The 23,166-nt window shown below is 38.7% G+C and overlaps 1 protein-coding gene across 1 annotated transcript in view; it reads left to right on the plus strand.

Moving 5' to 3' along the window:
* Positions 1 to 23,166, plus strand: part of TRPM7 (transient receptor potential cation channel subfamily M member 7) — a 120,537-nt gene that overhangs the window by 57,736 nt on the left and 39,635 nt on the right. The window contains exons 13-21 of the mRNA XM_081109032.1: positions 7,607 to 7,660; positions 10,000 to 10,140; positions 10,652 to 10,786; positions 11,720 to 12,000; positions 13,669 to 13,897; positions 15,241 to 15,396; positions 15,476 to 15,619; positions 19,178 to 19,306; positions 22,036 to 22,314. Coding sequence (XP_080965158.1) covers positions 7,607 to 7,660; positions 10,000 to 10,140; positions 10,652 to 10,786; positions 11,720 to 12,000; positions 13,669 to 13,897; positions 15,241 to 15,396; positions 15,476 to 15,619; positions 19,178 to 19,306; positions 22,036 to 22,314 — 1,548 coding nt within the window. The remainder of the gene's footprint in view (positions 1 to 7,606; positions 7,661 to 9,999; positions 10,141 to 10,651; positions 10,787 to 11,719; positions 12,001 to 13,668; positions 13,898 to 15,240; positions 15,397 to 15,475; positions 15,620 to 19,177; positions 19,307 to 22,035; positions 22,315 to 23,166) is intronic.

A 23,166-nucleotide genomic window follows, 5' to 3' on the forward strand; every position in this document is an offset into this window, starting at 1 on the left:
AGCTCCTCTGGTGGGTGCTGTTCACAGCTGTGGTGGGTCCCCTGGCTGGTGGGGGGAGGCTTCACACACAGCTGCTGTTCCTCAGACAGAGGATGTGCTGATAACAAGGCTGCTGTTCCTTGGATGGGTGCGGGCAACACATGCAGCTGCTACTCTTGAACTGGGGCAGACTGCTCATGTGGCTGCTGACCCTTGAATGGAGGCTGGCTGCACGCTGCTGTTGTTCCTCTGATCTGGTGGGCTGCTTGTGGGGCTACTGCTCCTAGGACCGGCTGCTGCTTGTTGGACAGGTGCAGGCTGTGGTGGCTCTGCTCCTCAGACCGGTGTGTACTGCGTAGGGCTGCCGCTCCTCGGAAGTGGGCGGTCTGCTCGTATGGCTGCTGCTCCTTGGACCCGGATGGGCTGCCGCTGTTCCTCTAATGGGGCTGGGCCGCTCGCAGAACTGCTGCTCCTCGGAAGGGGGCGGGTTGTTCACACAGCTGCTGTTCCTCGGATTGGGTAAGCTGCTTGTGCGGCTGCTGCTGCTTGGGCGAGGGCAAGATGCTTGTGCAGCTGCTGTTCCTTGGACTTGTGCAGGGTGCGGGCTGTGCGCAGCTGCTGCTCCTCGGATGGGGGCAGGCTGTGCAGGGCTGCCGCTCCTCAGAGGTAGGAAGACTGCTTGTGTGGCTGCTGCTCCTCAGACAGGTTGGACTGCTCTCGTGGTTGCTGCTCTTCGGACAGGGAAGCGGGCTGCTCACGCAGCTACTGCTCCTTGGACAGGGCAGGCCACATGAGGCTGCTGCTCTTAGGCTCGAGGCAGGCTGCTCACGGGGCTGATGCTCCCTGGACAAGAGCGCACCGCTCATGTGTCTGCTGCTCACGTGCTTGAAAAAAATAATGTGAAGAGAAGTAGGAAATAAAGGAACAAACAAAAAAAAGGAGAACAAAGAAAGAAGAAGTAGAAAAAAGAAGTAACAAACAGAAAAAGGGAAAACAAAGAAAAAAGAAAAAAAGCTGAAAAAATAATAAAAAAATAAAAATGAAAAATAGAAATTTTATTCCTTTGGCTGGCTTAAGATCCCAGTTTTCTGGAATGTCTGTGATTTTGTTGTTGTTGTTGCTGGGACTGAAAGGCCCTCTATAGGCCAGACCCTGTTAACCCCAGGGACTAATCAGATTATTTTAATCCTTCATCTCATTCAGGGTGGTATCTGGGTGTGGCTATATTCCTTGCCTGGGGCCTTGGAGGGAGGAATTATAGCCTCAGGGGAAAATGGTTGCCCAAGTCCTGGGCTCAGGGGTGACTCAGCACTCAATTTGCTGCCACCTCTCCTGGCCCCCCTTCTCTCCCCAGCTTCTCCCCAGATTCCACTCGTCCGCACCTTCTGCTCCTCAGCACAGGTGAGTGTCTGTATCCAAAATGTCCTATGAACAGGGTTCAGCGAAAACACACAAACGCCGGCCGCAGAAACGGGGAAGGCTGAGTCTCTCTAAGCTCCTCTCTTACCAGCACTGCATGGTCTGGTCAGCACTTCAGGCTGCCCCTTTTAGGCTCAGTCCTCCGTAATTACGGAACCCAGATCTCAAATCCCCTGGTGCCAACAGTCCCTCGGATCTCCTTTCCCCAGTCAGGGGCTGTGTCTGTCCCAAGAGATGCGGGTGTGTGCACGCGGTCTCCCTCTGACCCTCTGAGCTCAGAGCTCTGGCAAATTTTCCTGTCCAGATCCCTGTTTTTTACCTTTCCTGGGGAACTCTGCCCTTCCCGGCTGCAAACTGTCTCAACAGCTGAGTATACTTCGCCAATTCGGGGTGGGTGTTATTAGTTTCAGCTGCTTACTCCATTTGCTCCAGGACAAGACCTGGGATGCGTCTGCCTATTCCGCCGCCATCTTGTTTCTCCAATACTGCCCTTTTTATTGCCATTTTTTACCAATATGAATTTAATTGAGTTCTACTTTGAGAACTATAACCAAACCTTAGCTTACGAGCTTTGACTTCTCTGCAAAGCTATTTTGTTTATCACTTTCTACCTGTTTATCACCTCCTTTTCATTCCTAATGTCTTTGGAATTTACAGTCTGTACCACTTTTGTGCTCTAATGTTTTTTTCTAGTCTTTCTTTACATCAATATTTTAAACTAATTATTCTTATAAGCACATATTTTTACCATATCTTTTTCCAGTTTAAAAGCCTTTGATGCTCTTTTATCCATCTTCTATAATAATAAAAGCATAGTATGCTAATTAGACCAGATGTTCTTCCAGACAACCTTCCAGACTAAGCCGCAGTGGCGGAGGCCGAGTCAGTGGTGGCTGTGGCGGCGGCAGGGGCCAAGCCCCTTGCACAAATTTCGTGCATCGGGCCTCTAGTCCTATCTAATAAAGGGGTAATATGCCAATTGACCATCACTCCCACACACAAGATAGCCGCCCCCATATGGTCAAAGATGTCTGCCCCCATGTGGACACAAGATGGCCGGCAGGGGAGGGCAGTTGTGGGAGAACAGGCCTGCATGGGAGGGCAGTTAGGGGTGACCCGGCCGGCAGAGGAGGACAGTTGAGGGCGACCAGGCTGGCAGGGGAGGGCAGTTGTGAGTGACCAGGCCAGCATGGGAGGGGAAGTTAGGTGGAATCGGGCTGGCAGGGAAGCAGGCATCAGTCAGGCTGGCAGGGGAGTGGTTAGGGGGTGATCAGCCTGGCAGCCAGAAGCGGTTAGGGGCAATCAGGCAGGCAGGTAGGTGAGTGGTTGGGAGCCAGCAGTCCAGTGGGATCGGGCCTAAATGGACAGTCAGCCCTCTACGGGTCCCAGATTGGAGAGGGTGCAGGCTGGGCTGAGAAACACCCCCCCAGGCCCCTCCTATGCATGAATTTTATGCACTGGGCCTCTAGTGTATATAATAAAAGCCTAAGGAACTGTTACGGTAAAATGACTGATCGCTGTAATTTGCACTGACCACCAGGGGGCAGACGCTCAATGTAGGAGCTGCTCCCTGGTGGTCGGTGCCCTCCCATGGGGAGCGCTGCTCAGCCAGAACCTGGGCTCACAGCTGGCGAGCGCAGCGGCGGTGGCAAGAGCCTCTCCCGCCTCTGCAGCAGCGCTAAGGAGAAGTGAGCCGAGCCGTAAGGGGCCAGCAGGCGGGTGGTAAGGAGCAAGGGGTCCTGGACTGCAAGGGGGATATCTGTCTGCCGGCGTAGGCGCGATCCCCCCATGGGTCCTGGAGTGTGAGAGGGCGCAGGCTGGACTGAAGGGACCCCCCCCCCCACCCATCCCCCAGTGCACATATTTCGTGCACCAGGCCTCTAGTCCTATCTAATAAAGAAGGAATATGCTTATTGACTCTCATGCCGTCGCAAAGATGGTGGCACCCACAGCCAATAAGGAGAGAATATGCTAATTGACTGCCCCTCTCAAAGATGGCGGTGCTCACAGCCAGTCCCCTCAACCCCGCCGGGGCCTTGCCGCATGCCTGCCTCCAGAGGCCCCCAGTCCCCTTAGCCCCCAGGTGCCCAGGGCTGGCCTGAGGCGCAGGCAAGCCTTGGATGGTGGCTGCCCAGCTGCTCAATGCCACCCGAGGCTCAGGTAACCAGGGCTGGCTGAAGCATGTGCTGCCTGCAGTGGCAGCAGCAGAAGTGTGATGGGGGTGTCACCTTTCCCTGATCGCCTGGTGTCCTCCTGCCTCTGAGGGCTCCCGGACTGTGAGAGGGGGCAGGCCAGGCTGAGGGATCCCACCTCCAGTGCATGAATTTTCATGCACTGGGCCTCTAGTCCTATCTAATAATAGACAAACATGGTAATTGACTGTACCTTCACTACACCTCCCATTGGCTAATCAGCATGATATGCAAATTAACCCAACCAAGATGGCAGCCGGCAGCCACACAGCTGAAGCGAGCAGGAGGCTTGCTTGCTCTAGTGATGGAGGAAGCCAAGGTTCCCTGCCTGCCGCATCCTGGCTCTGAGCTCTGAAAGCAACAAAGTTTCAGTTATAGAAGCTAAACAAACACCAGATACCTGCTTTCAGCCGGCGGTGGCCACAGAGCTGGAGCGAGCAGGAGCCCGGCTCTTAGCTCCAGTGATGGCAACAAAGTTTCAATTATAGAAGCTAAACAAACTCCAGATACCTGCTTTCAGCAGGCCGTGGCCTCGGAGCTGGAGCGAGCAGGAGCCTGGCTCTCAGCTCCAGTGACGGCAACAAAGTTTCAATTATAGAAGGTAAATAAATCCCAGAATTAAAAAAAAAAAAGAAAAAAAGGAGAGGCCGGGAGCTTCAGTCGCCGGCCAGCCTGAAAACAGCCTCAGCCCCTCACCCAGACTGGCCAGGTACCCCAGTGGGGACCCCTACCCTAAAAGGGGTGTGGCCAGCCTGAAAACAGCCATCAGCCCCTCAGCCAGGCTGACCAGGCATCCCAGTGGGGACCCTTATCCTGGAGGGGGTGTGACCAGCTGCAAACAGCCATCAGCCCCTCACCCAGGCTGGCCAGGCACCCCAGCGGGACCCCCACCCTGATCCGGGACAACATTCAGGTTAAAACAGCCAGCCCCCACCCATGCATCAGGCCTCTATCCTATATAGTAAAAGGTTAATGTGCAAATTGACCCTAATAGCAGAACAACTAAGAATGACTGGTCACTATGACACACACTGACCACCAGGGGGCAGACACTCAATGCAGGAGCTGCCCTCTGGTGGTCAGTGCGCTCCCACATGGGGGAGCTCTGCTCAACCACAAGCCAGGCTGATGGCTGCCAGTACAGTGGTGGTGGTGGGAGCCTCTCCAACCTCCTCAGCAGTGCTAAGGATGTCTGACTGCAGCTTAGGTCTGCTCCCCGCTGGCAAGTGGACATCCCCCGAGGGCTGCCAGGCTGCCAGAGGGATGTCTGATTGCCAGCTTAGGCCCAATCCCCTGGGGAGCAGGCCTCAGCCAGCAAGTGGTCATCCCCTGAGGGGTCCCAGACTGGAAGAGGGCACAGGCCGGGCTGAGGGACACCCCCCCCCCCTGCACAAATTTTTGTGCACCAGCCCTCTAGTATATATATAAAAGCCTAAGTGACCATATCAACCCGTCACTATGACATGCACTGACCACCAGGGGACACATGCTCAATGCAGGAGCTGCCCCTTGGTGGTCAGTGTGCTCCCACGGCCAACCTCCCACAGTCCCTCTCCTTGGCCAGGAAATGGCCCCAATCGGTCCTGATTGCCAACCAGGCCGAGGAACCCAATCCGTTCACGAATTCATGCACTGGGCCTCTAGTATATAGAATAATACCCAAACCCTTAGCTTGATTTTCAAAGCTCTCCAGTTTTCAAACATTTGCTCTAGGTATCTCCCTCATTTGACCTTTATATTCTAATCCCATCCCCTTATATTGGGTATTTTAACTACATTGTTCACTTGAAATTCTCCCCTGCCCCCCAATATAATAAAAAAAATTTTTTTTGTTCTTTACACAGTGCTGGTCTGTGCTTTTCTTTCAACTACTCCCCACTTGCTGGATATTTATTTATTGTTTAGAACTTGGTGTAAATGCCATGCCATTGCCTTCATGAGGCCCAATGGCATAGTCAGTTAAATACAATTATATCTTCCCCTATGGATTGTAAATTACCTTTGGATAGGGATTATATCTTTATTTTTTTCCTTTAATAGTGTCTAGCACAGTTACATTGAACTTTGTTGGCGTGCTACTGTGTCTCTAGCGAACAGATGTAAAAATTAAAAGGATTATTCATTGTGCTGAAGTAAGGTTTATCCCTGAAATATAAAGCAAATATAAAACAATAAAAATAAAAATTGGTCCCATTAGCAAGGCAAGTAATCTTTTTAATTGTATAACTCAGTTATTAAGATAATAGTTACTTTCAGCATCAATTATGAAATTTTTAAAGTTTAAGGGATTAATTATAACATAACAAAACAGTGGTTTTCAAATCTCTTGGTATCAATTTCCTGTTGCATAAAAATTATTGAATAACTCAAAGAGCTATTTTTAAAGAGGTTTTATTTATGTAAAGAGGTGTTGATATTGAACACATTAGAATATAAAACCAAGAAATGTTTATTACATTTTATATAATAACAATAATAAATCCATTACATGTTAACATTAAAGCATATTTTTCAAGAAACAAAAAGAATTAAAGAGAGTAGAATACTTCTATGGTTTCACCAATCTCTTCAATGTCTGGCTTCATGGATGACAGCTGGATTCTCATATTTGCTTTTGAGTTTAATATTTATGATATCACCCATCAAGAGGCTTCTGGAAAATTTTACTGAAAACTGAGAGGAAGAGAATGAGAAAATGCATATGACATCTTAACATGATTCTGAAAATACTTTTGATTTCATGGACCCTCTAAAAGAGTCTTTTGGGGCATTGAGGGGTTCCTGTACCACACTCTGAGAACTGCTGTACTAAAGTATATTTATTTTTTACTAAGCATTTATATTTAATGAATAAACAATAATGGGTTAAGATAAGATAGAATTTTAAAAATTGCATTTTGTGTGTGATTATAAACTGTTAGAGAAAATACAGTGAAATTTCTAATACCTAAAAAATATAATATACCCCATATTAACTTTGAAGACATTTATTTTTTTAAGTGGGGGAGAATGGTCAGGGAAAACTCAGCTCTTGAGTAGATAGACTAAATATTGTAATAAGACAACAGAGTTAAAATATAGTGTATATTCAATAATGCTGTAGTCATCTTTAGATATATAGAATTTGAAAGTCAAGAATAGCAAAGAAAATAATACTGTTTTCAAAAAAATAATAGGTTTATCCAGAAATGTATCACCAAGTATATGTGATCAAAATGGAAAAGTAGATTGCATTCATTGCTACGATAACCTCATAAAAAATTAATAACACAGTAATGGGAGAAAAAATCCCATTTGCTATTTCTTTTAGACAATAGATTTAAAATATTGAAAATATGTATCTTTGCTTGTACTGTATAGAATTTAATGCAATAAATTTCAGATGGGTCAAAGCACTGTTTAAAAAGTTTAGAAGAATACATTTTTGGCCCATTTACCTCTCAGTCTTAATGGAGGAGATAAACTCTGGGGTATTTTTTCAAAATAGGATACCATCAAAATAAGATTACTATAACAATGAAAAGTTTTTAGTCTACTAGTATACATCAGTGGAATTAAGATAATAGGGAAAGGATGACATATTTAAGTGTTAAAAGTTTGTTACCCAAAATACTTGAAGTATTGATTCAACTTGATGGTTAATGGCAGAAATAAGTGCAGAAATTTTAGCAATAAAGAGCATGTACACCTCCATTATCAATGAAAGAAATGTAAAGGAACGATATAATTGTGAAGCTTGTAATGCTTGCATGACTTCTAAAAAAATAAAAATAAAAATTACATATTGTTACATAAGTAAAAACATAAGAAAATAATACATGTTGTTTTAAGGCAAATATAATAATGTGAAATGGGTATATCCTTTTTTGCTCCACTTTATGAACAGAACTTAACTAAAAAAATATATAATTTGTGCAAGTGGGTTCATAAAAGTTCTATATGTAATAAAAAGGGAAATTGTTTATATTATTTTAGAAGAAAAATAATAGTTTACTCTAATTTTTTTCTCTTTAAAGAAACAAGGTCCAACTAATCCAATGCTATTTCATCTTGTTCGAGATGTCAAACAGGTAAGAGACTTTTTCCCCAAAAAAATGTTATTTAAAAAAGTTATACTTTATCTGTTTCCAAAAATCATTTAAATACACCTTAAACGTATCAATAAAATGACATTTTTTAGAACAAAATAAAGTACTAAATATGTAATGACAGAAGTAAAGATTTTGCATGATACATCAGAAATCAAGAAAAAGAAAGTTTATAAAATTATAACCGAGTTTCCTGAGCTTCTAATCATCATAAAGTGTGGTGAACTTCATAATGCTCATTGGTCTGTAAAGGAAGATCATTGATAGGATGAATGTATCTTTTTCCCTGTGTTCAGAAGAAATTTGTTCCCAGGGCATGTAAAAGACATTGAACAAGGATTTTGAGGGAATCACTAGGTTATGATCATTAATGGCAGATTTTGTCAATAAAAATGCTGAAAAGCTGTGCAAGTGCACTCACTTCCTCTCTTTCACATACACCAAAAGGTGGCGGGTTCAATTCATGGTCAGGGCACATACCTAGGTTGTAGGTTTGATCTCTGGTCAGAGCCCGTACAGGAGGCAACTGATCAATGTTCCCCTCCCCTCCCCTCAATAAAAACATTCTTGGTGAGGATATAAGAAAAGAATAAAAGTTTTGAATATTGAAAAATAAAAGCTGTTTAAATTATTGGTATCCAATAGTTTTTAATTTTTCTTGGTGAAAAAGTATTCACTTAATTGAAATATTTTTAAGTTTCTGAACTAAAACACTTGCTTTCTAGAATTCTTCATTCAAACATTTACTTGCTATTAAGTGAATATATAATTAAAAAGCTGAAAAATTAAAATAGAGATGTAATTTCCTGTTTTATAACTTATTTAATACTAAACTAGGCCTATCCCATATGAAGAACCTAGACTTTATTATACTTAAAGTAACATTTTATGTCATTTTTTGTATGTGCTTTTTTTTATAGTTTGATTGAAAAAGTATTTCATTGCCATAATATTCACCCTTTAAAGTGTATAGTTCAGTGGCTTTTATTATACACCATCACCACAGTCTAATTTTAAAGTATTGCAGATACCCCCAAGAATTCTGCCCCTGCCCAAGGCAACTGTTAATCTACTTCCTTGCTCTATGGATTTGCCTCTTGTGAACATTTCACATTAATTGTTTGTTGTTTAAATAATTAAAACTTTTTTTCCCCCCAGAAACCTTGAATCATGGGAGAGACCTTTAGTCTAGGCGGGGTTTAGAACACATTTGCATTCTGATTGACTTATGTGGGCTAGCTGAAAGAACTGCAGTTGTTAATTCTTTTTTTTTTTTTTACATCAGTGGCCCAATTTTTTTTGGAAAAAAATCCTAAAGTAAAGGCAGTAATTGAGTATTTGCTGATTCAAATTAATAAGTTGAGTTTTGTACAAGTCATTTATATAGTTTCACATTATTTTACTTAATTTAAATATTTCCCATTCAAGTGGACTCATACCATAATGGTATTTGTTATATTTTTAAAAACTAAACATCATCATAGCATTCTCAATCATAAAGCATATTTTGAGGTTTTAGATATAAAATAAAAATAACCTTATATTTAAGATGAACATTTTAAAAAATTTTAAATTTTAGATTTTAAAAATATAGATATCTAAAATTAAAAACTTCACAGATGAAACCAAGATGTAAAAAAGTATAAGCATTTTTAAAAGTACTAAATTCATGAAATTATAATTAGGGAAGTAGAAAGAATGATGATGGTAAGAGGGTAGAATTGGTTAATATATGTAAGTCATCTGATGATTAAACCCTTTTAAGGTTATTTAATGAAATTAATCAAATGGTTGGTTCTGAAACAGGTAATCTTTCCAAACTCACAAGTGAATTGTGTTCCAAGAGTTCATTTACAAATTGATGCCCTGGGAAAATGAAGTTTCAGCTCTAAACAGGATTATAAGTAGTAGCTAAATCCTAGACAAGGCTGTAAAATCTTCTGTAATCTGTAAAATAGCAGTAAGATTTTGTTTGAGAAACATTATATTAACTTTTATAGCATTATTTTTACAGGAAAATGATATTTATGATAAGTGTTACAGTGAAAATGGAATAGTTGGTTCTTAGAAGTCCCTTTGCCCCCACCTGTAAAGTATTAGGGTGGTGGAGACCAAACTGTCTCCTGTAAACCATACTTCTGTCCTGCACCACACCTTTTGAGACTTCAAAACTTTATAATCCTCTTTCCTTAGAAAAGGAAGAAGAGAAACAAGCTTCTTCCAGCTTTCTGTAACAAGTAAATGTGTGTCATTTTAGAGCATCACATGGAATTATTGAGAAATACTATCCTGTCTTTTTAAAACTAATGTTTTGTTTCCAGGGAAATCTTCCTCCAGGATATAAGATCACCCTAATTGATATAGGACTTGTTATTGAATATCTTATGGGAGGAACCTATAGATGCACCTACACTCGGAAACGTTTTCGATTAATATATAATAGTCTTGGTGGAAATAATCGGGTATGTAATATTTGGGGGGAAGTCTATATATTTGCTTTAAAATTAAATCATACACTTTAAAAGTTTAAAGTTACTTACATTAAAATGGTTAAAGTAGCATTGTCTTAAAAACATGAGATTTTGCCCAGCCGGTGTTGCTCAGTGGTTGAGCTTTGACCTATAGACCCAGGAGGTCACAGTTGATTCCCAGAGCACATGCCCAGATTGTGGGCTCAATCCCTAGTAGGAGGTGTGCAGGAGGCAGCCAATTGGTGATTCTCTTTCATCATTTTTGTTTCTCTCTCTCTCCCTCTCCCTTTCTCTCTCGGATATCAATAAAAACATTTTTTTAAAAATGAGATGTTCAGCTAGGTATTTTGAAATTTTTTATAATTGATATCCTAACCAAATCATATTTTTCATGTGTGTGTGTGTGAACACAAACTTATACATAATATAAACTGATTCTTGAATTTTTTAAAGGATATCAGCATATTTAAACCTATAAAAACTAATAAGCTTTCATTTTCAGAGGTCTGGCCGAAATACCTCCAGTGGCACTCCTCAGTTGCGAAAGAGTCATGAATCTTTCGGCAATAGGGCAGACAAAAAGGAAAAAACGAGACATAATCATTTCATTAAAACAGCACAGCCCTACCGACCAAAGGTATTTTTGTTTAAATATTACACTTTCTGGATTTTGGATTTTGTTCTTTCTAAATTACTGAGTGCTATGAAATAAAAAAACTACTTGTTTTAGTAAGAGTTGTCTATTGTTTTTAGATATATCTTTGATTCTTCATTTTCCCATATACAAAAAGATACCCATTGTGAGTTGATTATATAACAACCCAATTTTTTAAACGTTTTGATAAACGCTTAATGCCTCCTTTTATTCCATTTTTACTTAACAGCATGTAAGACAAAGGTGTTACTGAAACTTCTTTTTTAAAAAAAATTTATTGACTTATTTGTGAGAGAGAAGAAAGGAGAGAGAGAGAGAGAGGAGAAATATGCATTCTTTATTGATTCTTGTATTTGCCCTTACCGGGGATCCAACTTGCAACCTTGGCATATTGGGACCATGATCTAACCAGCTGTGCTACGCAGTCAGGACTGAAACTTCTTTTTCATTAAAATTGTGTTTTATGGACCTGGCAAGTGGTTCAGTTGGTTGGAGCATTATCCTGTACAGCAAAAGGTTGCAGATTTGATTCCCTGTTAGGGCGAGTACGTGAGGCAACTGATTGATGTTTCTTTCTCTTTCTCTCAAGTCAATAAAAACATATACTCAAGTGAGGATTAAAAAAACATATTCCAAAATAAAATAAAATTGTGTTTTATCAAGTATTAGTTGAAATATATAGTCCGTTTCTTTAATCTTGAGAAACTTTGTTATAAAAGCATTTTTTTTGGAAATGCCATTTTTATAAAATAAATTTTGAGCTATAATAAAAATTAAGTGTATAAAATTGATACTGTATAATTTGTACAGTTATATGAAGTTGAAGAATACCATAATAGATTTTATAAAAATTTCCCCATGAATATCATGGCCTTTTTATAAGGAGCTTTATAATATTTATTTTTTTCCTTGAAGATTGATACAGCTGTGGAAGAAGGAAAGAAGAAAAGAACCAAAGATGAAATTGTAGATATTGATGATCCAGAAGCCAAGCGCTTTCCTTATCCACTTAATGAACTGTTAATTTGGGCTTGCCTTATGAAGAGGCAGGTCATGGCCCGATTTTTATGGCAGCATGGTGAAGAATCAATGGCTAAAGCATTAGTTGCCTGTAAGATCTATCGTTCAATGGCCTATGAAGCAAAGCAGAGTGACCTGGTTGATGATACTTCAGAAGAATTGAAACAGTATTCCAAGTAAGTTATATTTACGACTTGGAGCATTTAAAAAATACAAAATAGACCATGTTTAAGTGAAGATTATAATATCATGGACTAAGTGGGGATATAGATGTATAATTTTATTTGTATACTTAAGAGAAACCCATTTTTAAAAATTTAGAAACTTGGCTACCTATGCATATGCTAAAGAAGTTACTATTTTGTTTGCAATTTGAGTTAAATAATTCAAGAAAGAAGAAATGCCAGAAGTTAGTTTGATAATTGGACGTACTAATAATTAGATCAGGAAAAGTTCCACTTGGAATGGCAAGGAAAGGAAGGAAGAAAGCAAGGTTTAAGCTGTGTTCTAAGGAGATGAGTTCAGCTGGAAGGGCATTCCAGATGGTGGAACTACATATATAGGAGAATGCAACATTTCACAGAAGTTTTTGTTTACTTAGGGCACTAATGGAATAGTAAGCTGTAAAGGTAGTTTCTAGGAAGCTTTATTATAGAGAATAGGACCTCTTCCTCCCAAAATAGGTTGACTTTGGAAAAGGGTAAGAGTTATTACTAAAAATAATTCAAGCAGGGATCTGATGATTACTTATTGGAGATTTAAGTTTTAGGTGTTTTTCATGATTAGGTTAGTCTGCATTCACATTCCTTTCTACTGGGTACTAACTCTTTTCTATGTTTGAAATAACTATATAGAAAAATTTTAATGAACATTGTTAGTATAGGTTTATTTTCAAGACGAGAGGAAAGTGCTCTAGAGTCACTTCTTTTTTTTTAATCCTTACTTGAGAATATGTTTTTTGTTTTTTGTGGATTTTTTAAAATATATTTTATTGATTTTAGAGAGGAAGGGAGAAGGAGAGAGAAATATCAATGATGAGAGAGAATCATTGATTGGCTGCCTCCCGCACGCCCCCTACTGGGGATCAAGGCCGCAACCCAGGCATGTGCCCTTGGCAGGAATCAAACCTGGGACCCTTCAGTCCGCAGACCGACGCTCTATCCATTGAGCCAAACCAGCTAGGGCAAGAGAATATGTTTTTTATTAATTTTAGGGAGAGAGGAAGGAGAGGGAGAGAAACATTGATCAGTTGTCTCCTAAATGTGCTCCAACCAGGCATGGAACCCACAACCTGAGTATATGCCCTGACCAGGAATCAAACTCACAACCCTTTGGTGCATAGGACATATTCCAACCAACTGAGCTATACCAACCAGGGTTGGAGTCACCTTTTTAGTTTTTGTTTTTGTGTGTTTTTTTTAAATATATTTTTATTGATTTCAGAGAGGAAGGGAGAGGTAGAGAGAGATAGAAACATCAATAATGAGAGAGAATCATTGATTGGCTGCCTCCTGCAAGCCCCACACTGGGGATCGAGCCTGCAACCTAGGACCCCCTCAGTCCGCAGGCGGATGCTCTATCCATCGAGCCAAACCAGCTAGGGCTTCAGTCTTATTTTTAATGTGACATATTTTAAATACCTTGTGATTTCCACATAGTAGTAGATACCTGAAAACAGAGCTACCGTGATTCTATTGCCTCACAATTCCCTAATTTTTTTTATTGTTTGTATTGTATGTGTGTGAAAATATTAAAAACTAGAACATGTTATGAATGAATGTAAGAATAGTGGTTAAAAACTACAATTTGGTTAATGAGTATGCTTTACCCTTATCTTTTGATAGTGATTTTGGTCAACTAGCAGTTGAATTACTAGAACAATCCTTCAGACAAGATGAAACCATGGCTATGAAATTGCTCACTTATGAACTGAAAAACTGGAGTAATTCCACCTGCCTTAAGTTAGCAGTTTCTTCAAGACTAAGGCCTTTTGTAGCCCACACTTGTACACAAATGTTGTTATCTGATATGTGGATGGGAAGGCTGAATATGAGGAAAAATTCCTGGTACAAGGTATACCTTAGAAAAAAATTGATATAAAGAATGTGATTAGATTAACAGGGGGGATTAGCCCAGATGTATAGTAAAATGCTTTTATTTATGAGGATGATGTGGGTGGTGGTGTTGGCATTGTATCCAAAGTGACCTGAAGTGTCCTTTTCATTCCTATTGTTCATTCTAAATCCTTTCCAGGTGTGGTGTTTAGTGGTTGTTGCCCCTATCTGAGCCAGAAGTATGAGGCCAGCAAATCAAAGTATGGCATTTACAGCCCTGAGCAATGATTCCTAAATACTAAAATTCAGGACCTATTAACTTAATGTGTTACTTTTAATTTATTTGAAGTATATTGGATATGCCTGGGTTGTGTGTGTGTGTGTGTAATATCTATCTATCTATATATCTATCTATCTATCTATATATATATATGTATATATATATACATATATATATATATATATATATATATATATATATATATATATTGATGGATTAATTTCAGAGAGGGAGAGAGATGGAATCATTGATCAGCTGCCTCCTGCACGCCCCCTACTGGGGATCGAGCCTGCAACCCAGGCATGTGCCCTTGATTGGAATCAAACCCGGGACCCTTCAGTCCACAGGCCGACGCTCTGTCCGCTGAGCCAAACCAGCCAGACAATATGCCTGGTTTTTATGGTCAAGAATGTGGGCTGGTACCTTCAGTTTTATCATAGTGAGAGATATTACTTTAAACTCCCTTTTTGTTATCTTATATCTTAAATAAGGTACAGAAATGTAGGAGGCAGAAATCAGGCAAATAGTTTGATCATTAACTATTATAAGTAGATAACAAATACTAATCATCTATTAAAAATAATGGTGAAAGATTAACTAGTAGAAACCCTGATACACAATTCTAATTTCTTTGTGCTTCATAACATAAAATTTTATAAATTATGCTTTTTTTTATGGAGGTATAAGCTGAGTGATGATGTTGTGACATGGAACACTTGCGAAGAGATATAGGATAAAATTAAGCACGTAGTAACTTCATAAGGCTTGAATTTTGTTTAAACAAATGTGTTTTCTGAACAGATTGTAATTTTATTTTTTTAAAAGACAAGTCTTTAATCTTAAATATTTTCTACACCATCATATCATAATACTTAAATGTTTGTTACTCCTTAAAACAATTCAACCTGGGCCTCTTTAAAAATAGTTGTAAGTAGAAATGAAGTTTAAGGTTTATTCCCTATACCACCAGGGGCAAAATGGCTGACTAATAGTAGGGATACTTAATATTTTTTTATTGCTTGTATTATATTCTTGAAAGTTATTAATGTTAAAATGTGAATTTATGTTTCTGAAATTTTTAGGTTATATTAAGCATTTTAGTTCCACCTACCATATTAATGCTAGAATATAAAACTAAGGCTGAAATGTCTCATATTCCACAATCTCAAGATGCCCATCAAATGACAATGGAAGATAGTGAAAACAACTTTCAGAACATCACAGAAGAGATTCCTATGGTAAGGGGGGGAAATTTTTTTAAGTGACTATAAATTTGTGAATAAATGTGTATATTTATAAGTATTATTTTTATTTTAGGAAGTATTTAAAGAAGTAAGAATATTGGACAGCAATGAAGGAAAGAGTGAAATGGAAATACAAATAAAATCAAAAAAGCTTCCAATCACACGAAAGTTTTATGCCTTTTATCATGCACCAATTGTAAAATTCTGGTTTAACACGGTATGTTTTTAAATTCTATGAACATAATGATCTTAAAAGACAGGCTTGGTCTAGAGTCCATACTGATCTTGATGTAAATTAATAACTGAAACGCCATTTTCCATTTAAAAGAACAATAAGTTTGAATTAGTTTTATCCAAACAGCTATCATATAGAATGATAAAAATTAACAAATCTTAGTTCTAATTGGAACTAGTTCTGATTGGAACCAGAAACTTACTGAACAAATATGTGGTAACTATATGCCTTTGTAAGTGGGTAACAGATACTAATCATCTACCCAAAAAATTGGTCAAGATTAATTAAAAGAAACTCTAATTCAAAATTATAACTGTTTTGTGTTTTAGGGGTTTTGCAGATAATATTAAAATTTTGGAAATAAGCCTTTCTTGCATTATTAATTGATGTTGAAAAGTAATCTAGATAATTCATATAGTTTTATTCATAATCAGCTTTTCCCTTGATTTATGGAGGAATGGATTTTACTGATGAACATGTCTGTCCATAGAGAATAGTCTCATCTGAAGAAACACATGAGACTAACCAGGGATGAGCAAATGAGATTTTACTCTCCTTCCCAGAAAAACTCTTAAGCTTTTTTTGCTTTGCATTGTTTTTAATTAAATATTTTTTCTATTGACCTTTTTTTAGGGAGAGGGAGAGGGAGGGGGGGCAGGGAGAGAGAGAGAGAGAGAGAGAGAGAGAGAGAGAGAGAGAGAGAGAGGAGAGAGAGAGAGAAAGAGAAAGAAAAACATTGATGTGAGAGTAGAACATTGATCAGCTGCCTCCTGCATACCCTTTACCTGGCATCAAGCCCACAATCTGGGCATGTGCCCTGACTGGAAAAGGACCAGCAACCTTTTGGTGTAGGGCACGACCCCCAACCAGCTGAGCCACACTGGCTATGGCTTAAGTTGTTTTTATTTTATTGTTTTTCATTTTTATCGTCAGACTTGAAGAATTGCGAAAGTATACAAATAGCTTTGTGCTAAGATGAACATTTGAGAATTTGTTCCTTCAAGCATTGTTTTCCCAACCACACACATGCCCATTAACGTAAGACTAATTGATCACGTTTCCATTTCAATATGGAAATTTTCTTGCTTCATCTTGTTCAGGTGTTGAAATTGCACATTTGAATTATCTAACATAATCCCCAAATTCTGTCCCCACTAATGGAAAAAATGTAGGTATCTTAGTTTGCATTCACGTGAAGGATTAAAATGAACAACCCAGGTGGCTGCAGGAATTTCTCTTTTTATTTTTTGCAGCTTACTTCCCTATCCTGCCATAGGGAAATCATGATGTGGCTTATTTTAAGACCAGTAGAGACAAAGATGATTCTTAGCCACAATTGTTCAAGGATCGATGAATTTGGGTTTTCCTCTGAAATGAAATGATTGTTTAGATGTTATTTTATATAGACTGTATCACCTCCCTATCATCTTTTTTTTTTTTTAAAGAATATCAAAAGTGGAATTTTCCCATTCCTGGAGCAAATGCTTTTCATATTGGTTTCCATTTCTTGGGATTTCAACCTCAGTGACGAGGAGCTAGTTGTCTTTCCTAGGAATACTATGTTGTTTGTGGAGGGAAGAAACAGGCAGTACCAGGTGTACTGGTTAATAATGCGGATTTTTTTCAATAGTGGAATTACATATATGTGATTTGATATGTATGCTATTTTGTTGTATTGACAGCAAGCTTCAAAACTTTATATGTCAAATTTTCTGGAGATGTTAATATCATAGATATTTTTACACTTAAAAATGTCGAATTTCATGCCAAAAAAAGAGCATTTGCGGGAAGTTTTAATTCATTACTTTATTTTGAAGAAAAGTGCTGCTGAAAGTTATCGTATACTTCAGGAAGCTTATGGTGAACATCCTCCATCTCAAGATACTTGTCAACGCTGGTTTAAATGCTTTAAAAGTGATTTCTATGTGAAAGACAAAGAACATCCCGGTCAAACTTTCCCGGTCAAAGTTTGAAGACCAGCAATTACAAGCATTATTGGATGAAGATGCATGTCAAATTCTAAAACAACTTGCAGAGAAATTAAACGTTGCTCAGCAAACAATTTCTGATCGTTTACAAGCAATGGGAAAGATTTTAAAGGAAGGAAAATGGGTGCCACATCAGCTGAATGAAAGACATGGAAAACGGAAAAGTCATCAGTAAAATGTTGTTTCAATGGCACGAAAGAAAGTCTTTTTTGCATCAAATTGTGACTGGCAATGAAAAGTGGATTTATTTTGAGAATCCCAAATGCACAAAATCATGGGTTGATCCAGGTCAACATCGACTGCAAGGCCAAATGGCTTTGGAAAGTAAACAATGCTCTGCGTTTGGTGGGATCAGGAAGGCGTGGATTATGAGCTTCTAAAACCAGGTGAAACTGTTAATACTGATTGCTACCTATAACAAATAATCAATTTGAACCACGCTTTGATCGTGAAACAACCAGAATGTGCCAGAAGACACGGCAAAGTAATTTTGCTTCATGATGATGCACCATCACACACTTCAAAACCAGTTAAAGACACACTAAAAGATCTGCCCTGGGAAGTATTAATCCACCTGCCAAATTCACCAGACCTTGCTCCCTCAGGTTACCACTTGTTCCGATCGATGGCACACTCACTTTCTGAGCAGCACTTCAAAACATACGAAGTAGTGGAAAATTGGATCCCTGAATGGTTTGCCTCAAAACAAGAAAAGTTCTGTGGGAACGGTATCCACAAAATACCTGAAAGATGGGGCAAATGGGTAGCTAGCGTTGGACATTACTTTGAATAAAGCACTTTTGATGTTTCTCTTGAAATTATCGTGTTTTCTTTGATTACAAAATCCGCCATTATTAACCGGTACATCTGGTATGTATTTCTTGATGATGATGGTGAAGTTCTTTAGTAAATTTAATATATTATGGTGCTTTAGGTATATTATAAGTTAAATGGAATTATGTAGGCTAAGCTGAGAACATAAACCTTGGTATTATAAAATTCTTCCTATGGCAGTGGTTCTCAACCTTCCTAATGCTGCGACCCTTTAATACAGTTCCTCATGTTGTGGTGATCCCCAACCATAAAATTATTTTCATTGCTGCTTCATAACTGTAATTTTGCTACTGTTATGAATCATAATGTAAATATCTGATATGCAGGATGTATTTTCATTATTACAAATTGAACATAATTAAAGCATAGTGATTAATCACAAAAACAATATGTAATTACATATGTGTTTTCTGCTGATCTTAGGTGACTCCTGTGAAAGGGTCGCAACCCACAGGTTGAGAACCACTATCCTATGGGAAGTACTAAAAAGCCAACTAAGTTTTAGAACAACACGTACCCTCAAGATCATTTATATTTTGATTAATAAATGCAATGTCTGCACTGAAGAATTACTTCTAAAACTATTTTAATGATTAAAGCTGGGAGGTAGTTCACAAGAGTTCATTTAGTCTCTTTTTTTGTGTATTGAAAATTTTCAGAGTAAAATATTTAATTTGTAATTAATTTTATTCATATCTTGTATTTTCTTTTCTATTAGTTGGCTTACTTAGGATTTCTGATGCTTTATACATTTGTGGTTCTTGTACAAATGGAACAGTTACCTTCAGTTCAAGAATGGATTGTTATTGCTTATATTTTTACCTATGCTATTGAGAAAGTCCGTGCGGTATGTCTTTAGTTTTTTCTACCAGTAACTTACTGTATATATGGAGAATCTTTTGTTTTGTTTTGTTTTGTTTCGGGAATGTGTATGGGTATGTGTATGATAATTTAAGTGATGACTTTATAAGTGAGTGACTTTATAGTGGACCATGTTTATTTTTGCTGTTATAAAAATCATGACAAAAGAATAGAGATCCTACCCTGGCTGGGTCACTCAGTTGGTTAGAGCATTTTCCCCATACACCAAAGTTGTGGATTCAATCTCCCATCAAGGCAAGAGTCAACCACTGAATATAACTAAGTGGAAGAACAAATTGATGTTTCTCTCTCTCAAAATCAATAAATTTAAAAAATCTATATATATAAAAGGCTAAGTGACTGTCCGACTGGCTGGTATGTATGACGTGCACTGATTACCAGGGAGCAGACTGCTCAGTGCCCAAGCTGCCGAGCTGTGGTGACTGGACAGCAGTGGTTCTCAGATGACCCACCCCGGAACCAGAGAGGAGGGAGCCCGATTCCAGGGTGCTTCACCTGAGAACCACCCTCTTGCAATCTGCGACCCCTTGGGGAATGTCGGAGAGCCAATTTTGGCCCGATCCCCACAGGCCAGCCCAAGGGACTCCACCTGCCAGAGGGAACCCGCTCACTCCGCAGACACCCTTCGAGCTGCGGTGCCGCCCCAGGTGTGGCCAGTCGGGGAGGGACGGTGGGAGGTTGGCTCCAGGGCGCTTCTGGCCAATCTTGCCAAGTCCCACCTCACCAGCCTCCTTCTAATAAATTTCCTTTCAATGTGCATGAATCAGTGCACCGAGGCACTAGTTACTTATAAAAGAATAGAGATCAGTGTGTTGTTTGCCACAAATTACAGACAGTGATTTATCTCAGGAACATAACCTGTTTTTGCTTACATATTTTCTGAACATGTATATTTACTCTCTCTGCCACTCTTCAAAAAGAATTAATTATACGTATAGCCAGTTATATATATAGGTTATATATAGGTATATAAGTTAGATATAGGTTCTTACCTTGCACTGCCCTCTTAAGTGTACTCTATTGCCCATTGAATTGTCATACAGATTAAGATCCTATGTCTATAAAAGTTTTAAATTTTAATTGTAAATTTTTAATATCCTGATATGGAGGGAAAATGCTTTTGTACTTTCAATTCAAACTCGTAACTACATAAGTTGTTTTATAACACATTTACTTAATTTCTGAATTATTTTATGTCTCTGCTTACATTTAGAGAATATATGAAATTGCAAAAATAAATAAAAGGCATTGCCTTGCTCTACCACTTGGGTATCATAGGAATTTATCTTATTAAATAGCTTACTATGCATTTTAAATTTCTCTAGGTATTATGATACATATGTTTATAAATCTGTTGTTTTACCAACTTGTTTGAAGAAATTAGGTTGTTAAATAATAAAAGCAAGTTTCAAAGAATTCTTCTAAATATCCTATGTAATAAAAGCCTAATATACTAAGTGTTCGGTTGGCTGTTCACCCAATCAAAGCATAATATGCTAATGATATGCTTAGACTACTCAACCACTCGCTATGATGTGCACTGACCACGAGGGAGCAGACAGTCAACCAATCGCTATGATGTGCACTGACCACCAGGGGGCAGACGCTCCAACTGGTAGGTTAGCTTGCTGCTTTGGTCCAGCCGATCGAGACTGAGTGAGACGGGCCTGACACACCCTGGAGCCCTCCTGCAGTCCCTCCCCACCTGGCCAACCTCCTGCATCCCTCCCGGGCTCCAGTCATGCTCCGGTGGGGTTCCTCGGCCTGCTCTGCACCCTCTCACAATTCAGGACCCCTTGGGGGATGTCAGAGAGCTGGTTTCTGCCCGATCCCACAGGCCAGGCCAAGGGACCCCACTGTTGCATGAATTCGTGCACCGGGCCTCTAGTACCAGTACATAAATAAGACATTTCTACAAGGATTCATTATATAGTACAGGCACACCTTAGAGATATGATTCCAGCCCACTCTAATAAAGCAGGTCTGTCACTAAAACGAGTCATAATCTTTTTACTGGTGAAGGGTCTTGCCCTCAATTTGTGAAACAGGCAACACCTTTAAAGCCAGTAAAGCGAAGTACAATGAAATGAGCTATGCCTATAATAAAAGTAGTTGTCTCTAATGGAGAAAGGACTTAACTAGCTAAGGCAGAAAAGTCAAGGGAGACTTTTCAGTATTTACTTTATGATACATTATGATTTTGAAGATGTAAATGTGTTACCATTTCACACAATTTTTTTTTAATTTTTATATTCAGGAAAGAAATAAGTACAGCTACTTAAACCAGAGAGTTGTTTACTTTCTGTAAATAAAGCACCTTTGAGACATCTTACCAGGCTATCCTAGTGTTATTTCATTGAAATACAAAACAACTTTTCAAAAGCACCTCACATTCCAATTTAGAAAACTATGGTCCAGTACAAGATTTTCAGCGTCTTATTTAATCGAGCAACTCATTTGTGGTGGTGGTTTTATGTGGGGGGGTTTTCTATATACAAAATTAGGATAAGAAGTATCTGTCTCTGATATCTTACTGAATTGTTTTGGTGATCATACGCATCATCAAAAGCCAAGAAAATAAAAAATACTTTGAAATACCAAAATATATGTAAAAATCTACTGTAATGTTATAAATGAATGTTGTTATATTTTTTAATAGAAAGAAACTGATTAAACTTTTTTTTTAACCTTTAGATCTTTATGTCTGAAGCTGGAAAAATAAGCCAGAAGATTAAAGTGTGGTTTAGTGATTACTTCAATATCAGTGATACAATTGCCATAATTTCTTTCTTCATTGGATTTGGACTAAGATATGGAGCAAAATGGAACTTTGAGGAAGGATATAAAAATCATGTTTTTGTGGCTGGAAGATTAATTTACTGTCTTAACATAATATTTTGGTATGTGCGTTTGCTAGATTTTCTAGCTGTAAATCAACAGGCAGGACCTTATGTAATGATGATTGGAAAAATGGTAAGTTGAGAGGTATCTGATAATCGTATCAGTTTATCAATATTGTTTCTTAAAATCATAAAAACGTTAACATAGCTTTACTTGAACCAGAGAATGTTATTTCATGTGTATTTGCTTTGTACTCCAAATCAACCATTCCTAAGGGTATTAACTTTTGAAGAGAATATATTTGTTTTAAATATATTTTATTGATTTTTTTACGGAGAGGAAGGGAGAGGGATAGAGAGTTAGAAACATCAATGAGAGAGAAACATAGATCAGCTGCCTCCTGCCCACAACCAAGGTACATGCCCTTAGACCGGAATCGAACCTGGGACCTTTCAGTCCGCAGGCCCGCGTTCTATCCACTGAGCCAAACCAGTTAGGGCTGAAGAGAATATTTTTATGTATATTGTTGAGGGGGTGGGAACACATTTATTTTGAAATGCTTTAGTTTTTAAATGCTAATTGCTATGGAATATTTGAAATTGGAATGAAAGACAAGAATTTGTTATTTCCTATCTGAATTTCTTTTTATCCTTATTGTTGTTACCCTAAACCAGGGGTGGGGAACCTTTTTTCTGGATATTTATGACATCGTTCATGGGCCATACAAAATTATCAACTTAAAAATTCGCCTGCTTAAAAATATGGTCAGATGTTTAATTAACTCACTCCTAATTTCTTGGCAGGACCAGACCAAATAATTTTTCGGGCCTTATGTGGTCCATGGGCCAGATGCTATCCATCCCTGCCCTAAGCCAATCTATCATCTTCTTGTACCTTCAGCAGTCTAGCAATCTGTTTATTCACAACCACTCTGGTTTATCTTCAATCTACATTATAGCTGGAGTAATTGTTTCAAAATATAAA

This window comes from Myotis nattereri, assembly GCF_964212035.1.
Source record: "Myotis nattereri genome assembly, chromosome: 1".
Classification (NCBI taxonomy): Eukaryota; Metazoa; Chordata; class Mammalia; order Chiroptera; family Vespertilionidae; genus Myotis; species Myotis nattereri.